Source organism: Apium graveolens, chromosome 9, assembly GCF_009905375.1.
Source record: "Apium graveolens cultivar Ventura chromosome 9, ASM990537v1, whole genome shotgun sequence".
NCBI classification, from domain to species: domain Eukaryota; kingdom Viridiplantae; phylum Streptophyta; class Magnoliopsida; order Apiales; family Apiaceae; genus Apium; species Apium graveolens.
Window position 1 is genome coordinate 4,568,977 of NC_133655.1, and position 11,483 is coordinate 4,580,459.

General features: G+C 34.6%; 1 protein-coding gene and 1 pseudogene across 1 annotated transcript; both read left to right on the forward strand.

Moving 5' to 3' along the window:
• Positions 1-874: 874 nt before the first annotated feature.
• On the forward strand, positions 875-2,474 carry LOC141686963 (protein JINGUBANG-like; annotated as a pseudogene).
• Positions 2,475-6,044: 3,570 nt separating this feature from the next.
• LOC141686810 (extra-large guanine nucleotide-binding protein 1-like) lies at positions 6,045-11,242 on the forward strand. Its single transcript, XM_074491888.1, has 9 exons — positions 6,045-6,225; positions 6,720-7,968; positions 8,053-8,190; positions 8,269-8,373; positions 8,450-8,635; positions 8,762-8,936; positions 9,156-9,403; positions 9,533-9,696; positions 10,233-11,242. The coding sequence occupies exons 2-9, from the start codon at positions 6,766-6,768 to the stop codon at positions 10,735-10,737; spliced, it is 2,724 nt and encodes a 907-aa protein (XP_074347989.1). The 5' UTR covers positions 6,045-6,225; positions 6,720-6,765; the 3' UTR covers positions 10,738-11,242.
• The last annotated feature ends 241 nt before the right edge of the window (positions 11,243-11,483 follow it).

The following is an 11,483-nucleotide window of genomic DNA, read 5'->3' on the forward strand; positions in this document are numbered from 1 at the left end:
CACGAAAATATTGTAATTTGTTAAGAAATAAGATATTGTTAAAACATTTTTCTAATACCATTTCAAAGGAAATCTTAAATACTACCTAAATTAATCAGGTAGTATTATACTCCCCGTCCCTTTCGATTATTTACATTTTTGAAAAACTGTCCGACACGCATTTTAAGGTGCATATAAAGTATAGTTCTGTAATTTTTTTTTACAATTTAGTTTCTTTGAAGAAAAATTAAAACATTCAACTTTTATTTTGAAAAAGAAAATTGTAAAAATAAGTTACATAACTATACTTTTTATGCACCTTAAAGACGTGTGTGTTGGACACTTTCTCAAAAATGTAAACAATTTGAAAAAACTGAGGGAATAACTTGTTAAGGAAAGATGAAAATCCTCGACATGATCTTTTACTCTTAATATTTAAATCGATTCACTAGGACAATAAAAGTAAAAAACAATTATGATTTTGAAATTATTTTCAAACGACCTCACCAATTGATCGACTCGAAAAGCTCCAAAAAGTACTTTAATCACCGTTCGTCCTTTCGCTCTCTCCAGTTTCTCCACCCCTGCAACACTTTTAATCACCTTTTGTCTTCTCTCAGCTTCTACACTAATCCAACACACATTCATATTAATATGAACACGCTTTCAAAGACCACTTCCGTCAACTCCTCTTCACCTGAACAGCCGGTTCCAAGTTCTCATTCTCCCATACTTTCTTGCATACCAATCCTACTCAACACGTGTCCTCTTCCTCACCTTCCTTTAACCTAACTTTAGCCCACCCTCTTCTATATATACCCCTCCTCTTCTCATTTCCCATCTTCAATTTTCTTTCGATCTGACTAACCAAACATACTCGGTATATCTCGTATATCTCGTTATATCTTATCTTTTGCAATCCTTTTGTTTAAGTATCCTGTAAACGAAACTAAATATATTCAGTATATCCCGTTATGACCAATCAGAAGGTCATTAAGACGGTCGTGACAGAAACTCACAGACCGCGACAGAAACTAGAAACCCTACTACTACATTCCGATATAAACATCTTAAACAACGAAGAAGACGTCGAATTCGTGCACCACCGATTGAGCAGTGCCTCGGTCCCGAGCCCGCCTCTTTACGACACTCCCTCGGCTTCTCCTTACGTATTTTCTCCGTGGAATCAACCTATTTCTCCGTTCATAAACTCACCCTGGATTCATCAATATACTGATACAAACGACACGTGTTCATGGCAACCGGGACTGATCGGATCACTTGTTCGCGAAGAAGGTCATGTATATTCGCTAGCTGCATCCGGTAACATTCTGTATACCGGATCAGAAAGCCAGAATATACATGTTTGGAAAAATTTGAAAGAGTTTTCGGGATTCAAATCTCGCAGCGGCCTCGTTAAGGCCATTATCGTAACGGGTAACAAAATATTTACCGGCCATCAAGACGGTAAAATTAGGGTTTGGCAAGTTCCGTTAGGGCAAAAAATAGTGTATAAGCGCATTGGAAATTTACCTACTAGTAAAGATTATATTAAAAGTTCGATGAACCCGAAAAGTTACGTGAAAGTACGACGCCATCGTAACGTGCCGTGGATTAAGCATTTTGATGCGGTGTCATGCATGAGTTTAGATGAAGAAAACGGTTTATTATATTCCGGTTCGTGGGATAAAACGGTAAAAGTGTGGAGATTGTCCGATTTGAAGTGCATGGAGTCGGTAAATGCGCATGATGACGCGGTAAATTCTGTAGCGGTGCATGAGGGTTTGGTTTTTACCGGGTCGGCCGATGGTACGGTAAAAATGTGGCGGAGAGAGGCGGTGAAAAAGGTTATGAGGCATGTTTTGGTGCAAACGTTGTCGAAACAAGAGTTCGCGGTGACGGCGGTTGCGGTTGCGGGGAGCGGAGTGGTTTATAGCGGCGCGTCGGATGGGTTGATTAGTTATTGGGTGCGTGAGGAGAAGAGTTTGTATTACGGCGGCGCGTTGAAAGGGCATAAGATGGCGGTGTTGTGCTTGGCAGGTGGCGGGGAGTTTGGTTGTGAGTGGGTCCGCTGATAAGAATATTTGTGTGTGGAGGAGGGAGGTGAGTGGGGACCACTCGTGTTTGACGGTGTTGGTGGGGCATAGTGGGCCAGTCAAGTGTTTGAGTATTGTGGAGGAGGAAGGGAGTGTTTACTGAAGATGAGGAGGATGAGGATCAACGGTGGAGATTGTATAGTGGTAGTCTGGATAGTTCTGTTAAGGTTTGGAGATTGTCTGAACACGCGCATGAGGTTGATCATTTCGGAGAGTGAAGGAAACGCGCCGCCGTGGATGTCAACATAGAAGGCTGAATTTTTGCTTATAATGTTTGGGTTGATGGTGTTGTGTTAATATTTGTTGTGTTTAGTTTGTAAACATAAAATGTAAAAAATGATGTTTGAAAGAGTGGATTTCAATTTTCAATACAAAGTTATAAATTGAACATATATTGAACCTTGAAGCGTCGTTTTACGCTGTGTTCCAGAAACTTTTTTTGGAAAGAAAAGAAAAGAAATGTAAAAAATAAATTTCTTCAACTTGTTCCTAAACAACTTTTATGAAAGAAATGAAAAGAAAACTGCAGATTTGGGAATAAGTTTTTTTTATTTTTGTCTCCAAAATCTTCTTCCCGTTTTTTGGAAAGATTATGAGAGAAAGGAAAATTAGTTATTTTCTATTCTTTTTTTTTTCTATCCTAAATTCGGGAACACAACGTTAATTTTCTACTTTCCGTCCGAAACAAGTTGTCTCATTTGATTTTTACGTGTATTTTAAGGTGACTTGATCGTATACGTTCTTGATTATTTTTTTAATTTTTTCTGATTTAAATTTTCATTTACAAAAAAATTATAAAATAATCAACAAAAATATGCTGTCATTACACCTTAAATTACGTGTAAAACTTAAATATGAGAACTAATTTATAACGGAAGAAATATTTTTTAACAGTTAAATATAAATATCATTCAATAATCAAATTATTAGAAAGTCAAAATCTCAACCACCGCGTATGAATTTTGTTGATATGAACATGTATGTCAAGATAGTGACTTGACTTCATGGTTTGGATCAATTTGGTAGTACTATGAGTGCACCATGTTTTGATATCATAGCTATATTTTTCACATGTATGATTAAATTGTATCAAATGTCGAAATATTTGAGTTCACATTGTTAGTTTTGAGTTCTTATAGTCCTTGTGGTTTTAAACATATCGTTTGTATATGACATCATGCATGGATGTTTATGACGTTGCTCTTCAAGCAAAAAAATGTTAAATTCACATTAAATTCCACATAATGCTATGCTTTGTGCAGTAAAAGAAATACAATTTTCATTAAAATATCCTGGAAAAATTTAAAGAAAAAACAATTTTAACAATACATAATATTTTTAACAGTACTAAACCGTAAACATTAACGATTAATCGACTATTGTAATTATAATACAAAATATCCATTTTTCGTCAAAAAAAAAATATCCATCAGATAATAAGAGTAAATTGTATAATTGAACAGTGCTAGGTGTACCGAATTTTGTACAAAAAAATTATACATAATAACATGAAAATTGATGTAGGGTGTTTTAATTAGGGTTGTTGATGTGTATAAGAGGTCATTCCAATTAAAACATTTCACATGTCATTATGTACAAAATTTTGTACGCCGTATTTTCCATTGTTTAAAGAATCAAATGTGTGGACAAACGAAAACAAGATTTAGCCCATCTGCTTACTGCTTAAACAACTTCGGCCCATCACAAGGTTTGAAAATATGACTTTCCCTTTAAGTTTTGCTTGTAATGAATACTACAATTCACATTTTGGTTTTAAAATAATACTTATAAGATTATTATAAAAAATATTTAAAAAATGCGCGTAAAATAATACTCCCTCTGTCCCACTTGATTATTTACATACTTTTTTCTTATGTTTCACACACATTTTAAGGCTACTATCAAAATATAGTTCTATAATTTATTTTTAGAATTTTCATTTTCTGTATAAAAGTTAAAACATTATATTTTTATTTAAAAAAAAATATTTAAAATTATTTAGAAAATCATGTTAAACGAGATTTTTGAAATGCATGCCGATCCTGCCGTCCCCCAATATTAAAAATCCAGTGGCTCCCCTGTCTCGTTTTTCTTATCAATCAATCTAAAATCACCTTTTTTCAATCCAATCAATTATAATAATAATTGTCATAATATAAAAAACTAGAATAACAGATTTTACCTTTTATAAACCTGTAACTTATCTTTTACTCCCTCTGTTTTTTATTATATGATGATTGACTTTCTGACACACATGTTTAGGAGGTTTGACCATATAGTTAAAATAATTTTTTCCGAAAAATTCTTTTTGTGAATAAAAGTTTTGATCTCATATTTTTATTAATTTTTTTTTTAAAAAAATCATAATTCTAACTATGTTATCAACCCTCCTAAATATGTGTGCCAAAAAGTCAAATATCATATATTAAAAAATAGAGGGAGTATTTATCATATTAATCAGATAAATCGTTATTTTGTGATTAAGGAAAATAATAATAATGAACAACAAAATCGAGACGGAGGATATCTATACTATACTATAATAACCGAAATGGTGTATAATTTGTAGTTTGGTTGACCGCTCATTTTGGTTATCCCTTTACATCACGACCGTCAGATCTTCATCATCAAATAATCAGAGCCGTTAGATTCACATACTAAAGTTCTCAGGTTCGAATCTCGTCAACAACAAACTTTTATATTATTATTTATAAAAATACATCTAAGTTCTCAGGTTTGAATTCCCTTAACAACAAATATTTATATTATTTATAAAGATACATATAAGTTTTCAGATTTGACTCTCACTCACCAATAACAAATATTTATATTATTATTTATGAATAAGATCTCATCAATCATATAATATTTGACCCCAACTTGAAATTATAATTATATAATCATTATTTAATATTTAATTATTTGTATAGAATTTTAATAAAATTATATGAAATAAAATTAAAAATATATAAATATTAATCAAGACCCGTGATAGGACAGTCACTAAGCTGTCAGTAAGCTAGTTACAAGGAGGAATCTATTACAGTATGACATCAGGTAATAGTTGATTTCAGAGAATAACTGTTCTCTCCTAAAGATAAGCTAATCCAAACATATTTGCTGTTTTTTTGACATATTCCTTTGCATTAAATTTGCTTCGAACTCATTGCATTTTGACTGTGACATGTCATACCAGGACATACTAGAGGAGTGCACAAAATTAATTGCTGCTGAGAAAAATAATAAGCAAAGATTATCAAACTCGGAAATCATTTCTAAATGTTACCTCTTTAAAATTAGAGTAATTAATCAATTTTTCAAGTATTTATTTTAAACGTCCTAGTATTCGACTGACTACTTGCTTAAATATTTGATCGATGGAATTCAGATTTCCGTATGCTCGTCCAAGTCAACTGATTCAAAACACTGCTGAAAATATAGCACCCAAACCCACGGCCGAATGCGTACCATACACCGCTTTTATACAATCGACGAGGACGTCGATCTCACAAACAGATGCATACGGACCCCGATCACCGCCTCTGCATTTCCGACCAGACAAAACTCTGAAACCATTATAACACCCAAAATTCCAAAGCCGAATGTGTATCGAACTCAAAAATCGGTTGCAGGTCAGTTCAAAAAGTTTAGCGATTTGGTATATATTAATTGTTGACTTGTATATATAAAGATTTTAAATACTCTTACTGTTATAAATAATCATGATAAAACCAAAAAAAATATATATCATATTTTTTTTTTGTTTTTTTGTCTAAGTCTATAAATAACTTAAATCCATTTAAGGAACACACCAGCAATGACATGCGACATGAGGAAATTTCCAACACATAAACTATTAAAATGTCCATGCACCACAATGAGACAAAAGGTGAAGGGGCCAGTGCCTACTCTCTTTATTTCATTATTCCAAGTTTGTGTTCAGAGAAGTTAGAAAAACACTGCCCCCATTCTTTTGTTTTTTTACGTTAACATCCCCATCCCCTATCCTTTAACTATTTCCCCTGCCAAACGCGTTTGATTTTCTTTACCAAGAATTGGTCTTTGTTTGCCTCACAAGTCTCCTTTCAAGTCTCACCTCTCCCTGCCTTCCGCACGCAGAAAACGAACTCTTGACCTCTCGTAAAACAATGTATAAGTTCAACCTTTCTCATTAGTCCATCACTATTTTTATATTTATAAAGGATCCCGAATCCATAATAAACGTATATTACAGCATATCATATCACGATATCATGTAGAATATGGTTAAGGACTTGAGGTCAATGCACGGGCTCATTTTTTATACGTAAATTGTTTTTATTCGCAATAAAAAGGAGATTTAAAGGATGAATTTAGTCAACAAAAAAATGTTACAGACTCGGTCAAGTGTTGTGTTTTCTTCTTAGTTAGTTAATAGTTGAAAATGAGAATGAAAATTTCATTCTTGTGTACATTGACTTGTAGTAAACTCATGTGTGTTCTTAAATATTTATTTTATTGCTTCAGCAATTTAGATAGATTATGGTGATTTAGGTGATATTCTCTGTCTTAACTTTAGTTGTTCTTGTGAGAACCTAGTTGCTCAAAGAACCAATAAGATCATCTATTTTTTTTCAAATTTTCAAGTTTTTTTTTTGTTTGCAGTTGAGTTGAATCTATTGTCTAAGAACAGGGATAAAGATTTAACCAGATGGCTAGTTTTTTTAGAAGATTTTTACCCACCAATCCTTCCGATTCGAGTTTTGGTGCTGATGATGAGTACAGCATGGAGTACTCATTTGCTATGCAGTATAATGGCCCTCCTGTGAATTACGATATTCCCCGGGTGGTTCCTGTGGATGTTGGTCGGATTCCAACAGCTGCAGAGGTTTCTACTTCTAGTTTGAGTAATTTGTCACTGCCTGTTGTTCAGCCTGTAGCTAAAAAGAGGAAGGATCATATGATCAAGAAGTTGTCAGATGAGAGACTGTCAGGTTTACAAGCTGCAGCTAATTCTCCGATTTCTGTAATGGATTCAGGTGGATTTGATGAAGCTCGTGAAGTTCGATTGTCTAGTGTACAAGGTGCATCATTTAGAGTTGTTAATGTGATTGATGATTCAGGTGAATCAGGGTATTCTGATGGTTGTGAGTTTATAACAAGGAGGGTATTGAATAGAAATGAAAGTTCAGGGACATCAGGGTTTTCAGATAGTCTTGATAATTCACATGAATTGTCACGAAACTCGGATGTGGAGTGTGTCAGTGATGGTGAAGGGGAAGGTCTTGCTTCAGATCTTGATGAAGCGGGATTGAGATCTTCTGTTGTTTGCTCTGAAATTACAGAAGAAGAGGAGTCTGTTCATGAGGCCAAGTCTTCTCACCATAGAACACAGATTGTGACGTTTCGTGATCCTGAATTGAGTGATATTGTTCATAGGGAGAATGATCAGGTTGAGTCAGTTGTTGTACAAGAAAAGCAAAGAAGCACATCTAATGTTAAAAAGGGATTGTGCCATTTATGTCTCAAAGGAAACCGATTCACACAGAAGGAAGCTTGCTTGGTTTGTGGTGCAAAGTATTGCTACAAGTGTGTGATCAGAGCAATGGGATCAATGCCAGAAGGAAGAAAATGTGTCACTTGCATTGGTTATAGGATTGATGAGACAAAGAGAGCAACACTAGGAAAATGTTCTAGGCTGCTTAAACGATTACACGTTAATGCAAGATCAAAAGAGATCATGAGGCATGAGATATCATGCAAAGCCAATCAATTTCCACCTGAACTTATCTATGTAAATGGTAGATCACTTACTGAAGCAGAGCTGGTTGAGTTACTATGCTGTCCAAACCCCCCGAAAAATCTAGAACCAAGAAAGTACTGGTATGACAAGGTGTCTGGACTATGGGGAAAGGTGAGGATTACTCATTTCTAATTCAACTTATAAATGTTAAGTTTGTAGGCTTATAATTATAGATCAGCTGTCTTGTTCATACAGGAAGGAAAGAAGCCCTGCCAGATCATTAGCGCTCAACTGTCTGTAGGTGATCCGATCATGCCAAATGCTAGCAATGGCAGTACAGACATTTTGGTAAATAATAGAGCGATCACTAAATCTGAGCGCTGGATGCTAGAGGTAAACAAGATCATATTTTCACATTGCAAGTACGCGATTCTGTATAATGTGTTTGGACCATAATGTCGCGACTTATAGTTGGCAGGAATCAATTGTGAAGGAAAACCACACTTCTGGATGAGTGCTGATGGTTCCTTCCAGGAGGAGGGGCAAAATAATGTCATGAAGCAAAAATTATTCAAGGTAGGCTGTAGTGTTTCGGATGATAACTTTACTTGTTTAAACTTCATCTGACTCTCTGACGGATGCTATCTTTCAGCGTAGAATCAAACTACTTTCTGTTATTTTATCTTTGCCAATCCCTTCTGAGACTGCACATTCTGGTACAGAAGAAGATGATAGAGTTACTAGCAAAGTTGCTACGAGCAACCTTGAGCAGAAAAAACCTTATAAATTTCTCATGGTTGGTTCTGAGAAATCTGGAACCAGTACCATATTTAAACAGGTATTACATCATTCACCTTCATAAATCCTTCTGAACAATCATGACCTCACTTTATGTACAAGTATATACTGACAGAAAAAGGTCCAACTCGTCGGTGTATTTTCCTAATTCCTATATGTTCTATAGGCAAGAATTTTATACAATTCTCCTTTCTCTGAAGATGAGCGTCAAGAAATTAAATCTGTAATTCAGAGCAAGCTGTACTACTATATCGGTATTCTTCTTGAGGATCGTGAACGATTTGAAGAGGAAAGTTTAAACAAAATGAGGATTGAACATGCTGATCAACTTGGTCCCTCAGGTACAGAAAAATAAAATTCACTCTGTTAGCCATATATCGTTCTTGTAAAAGCTAACTGGACCTCCTTATCAACTAAATTATACGTTCTGCAGTTTAACTTTAAGTTCTGCTGGACTAAAACCCTATACGTTCTGCAGTTTTACTAGGTCTTTACGGTTTACTAAATTATATAAAGTTTTAATATCATTTGAGACTGAAGCATATGTTATGCTCATGTAGGCATAGAGAATACTGACCCGATTTGTGAAGAAAATATTTATTCCATCAACAAAAGACTAAGAGCCTTCTCTGATTGGCTTCTCCAAGTTATGATGTCTGGAAATTTAGATGCCATATTTCCAGCTTCAGCTCGAGAGTATGCACCACTAGTGGAGGAATTGTGGAAAGATAAAGCCATTCAGGCCACATACAAAAGGAAAAATGAAATGCAAGTGCTTCCTCAAGGCGTCAGTTACTTTTTAAATCGAGTAAGCTTTTACAATCCTCAGTTAACGAAATTGATCCTGCAAGTAATTTATGCACAGTTTAATACTTTGCTCATTGTACTTTCAAGTTTCAAGTAATTTGTGCATAGTTTGATGAGTTACATTTTAAAGGCTATTGAAATCTCGAGGGTGGACTATGAGCCTTCTGACATCGACATTCTGTATGCTGAGGGGATTACTTCTTCTAATGGGATCGCCAGCATGGAATTTTCATTCCCGCAGTCAGTTCAGGACAGCTACATGGACACCACTGATCACAGTGATCCCCTGAAAAGGTTTGGTTACAAATTCTCTTCATTTACATATGTCATCTAGGCAGTGTTAAAGAGTATAAGATTCTGTTCGGGTCTTCCTCTACCACCTTAAGGTTTTAGTGTGCTAGTTATTTAACATGGTATCAGAGCTCAGCTAAGGGTGTTAGGTGTCACTGAACAATCTCGAGTTTCAGAAACTTTGTGTTGAAAGGGAATCTTATGAAGATCCTTTGTACTAGTTTAGGAGCTACTGTAACAGACAAGCTTGATACCGTTTCAATCAAATTTATGTTTTTTTTGTTTAGTTATGAATGAATTATCAATCTTACAATGTCATAAGGTCTTTTTCGTCTATGGATTTAACTGAGTAAAAGATAAGTCATTAGTGTTTCATCCAATATGCTATGTTGAGGTATCTGTTTTGATATTTTGAGGTATCTGTTTGATATTTATACCCCGCTAAGTTTGATGATTAAACTGATATATGACCTTCAGTTGAGTGACCACTTTGATATTTAACCCGATAAATCTTTACTTACAGACCTTTGCTCTTGCAGATACCAACTCATCAGAGTGCACTCGAGTAGCCTTGGCAAGAACTGCAAGTGGTTACAAATGTTCGAAGAAGTTGATCTTGTCATATACTGTGTTTCTTTGACAGATTACTGTCAGTTTTCGTATAATGCTAACGGTGATGCTACAAACAATATGCTGAAGAGCAAAAATTTGTTTGAAACCATTGTGAACCATCCAATCTCTTCTGACAAGGACTTTCTTCTGATACTCACAAAATTCGACCTTTTTGAAGAGTCGATTGAGCAGGTTCCTCTCACTCTTTGTGAATGGTTACGCGATTTCAATCCAGTGCTTAGTAGTAATCCAAACTCTAACAGTGGCAGCAACTCTAATCCTTCATTAGCTCAACGCGCATTCCATTACATTGCATCAAAGTTCAAAGCAGAGTTCTATTCCTTAACAGGAAACAGATTATACGTGTCGCGAGTTAATGGACTGGAAGCTGAATGTGTAGATGAAGCACTAAATATGCAAGGGAGATTCTGAACTGGGATTTTGAGAAACCAACTTATAACATGAATGAGTGGTCTTCTGGCAGTGTTGAAATTAGCACTTCCTCATGATTCTTACTACATTTAGTGTTTGTTTTGTTAGTGAAGTACTCCCTCAGTTCCAATGGATTGTTTACGTTACTTTTCGGCATGCTTTTCAATGTTCGTTTAAAGTATACTTCCATAATTTATTTATTTTTAAAAAAAATTCTGAAAAAAAGTTTCATATTTAAACTTTTATTCAGATTTTTTTAAAAGAAAACATTATGAAACTATACTTTATTGAAGCCTCGAAATACGTGCAAACAGTGTACGTAAACAACCCACCGGGATGGAGGGAGTATGTTTCTTGCTTCAGATTTTTGTTTTCACTCTAGGCAAATTGTAGTTTAGTTAATAAAGACAAGAGCTAGTTAGTATGTTAATGCTTGGTTTAAGTCTAAAAACCATAACCTTTTGGAAATGCCATATAATTATTGAGTTCATTGCTGTTTGTATCCTGTAAATTTTGCCCAAATAATCATGTTTTTCTGGTGATACATTCGTCCCAATTTATCTCTTTGATTTTTTGCGGTCAAATTAACTTGACTAAATTAAAACTTATCCTTTTATTAATTTGAAAAACTAGGATATACATATTAAAGTATATTTTGGATACTTTCTAGTGATATATATTTTATAATTGTTTTATAACTAGGAATATATGAAATTTTCATTCAAAGTTCGGTCAATTTGATCGCA

Bases quoted from the DNA above. Each gene is read 5' to 3' on its own strand.
- LOC141686810 (XM_074491888.1), top strand. From the start codon at position 6,766: ATGGCTAGTTTTTTTAGAAGATTTTTACCCACCAATCCTTCCGATTCG. The intron at 8,191-8,268 runs GTAAACAAGATC...CGCGACTTATAG, and splicing joins CTGAGCGCTGGATGCTAGAG to TTGGCAGGAATCAATTGTGA. The intron at 8,937-9,155 runs GTACAGAAAAAT...ATGCTCATGTAG, and splicing joins TGATCAACTTGGTCCCTCAG to GCATAGAGAATACTGACCCG.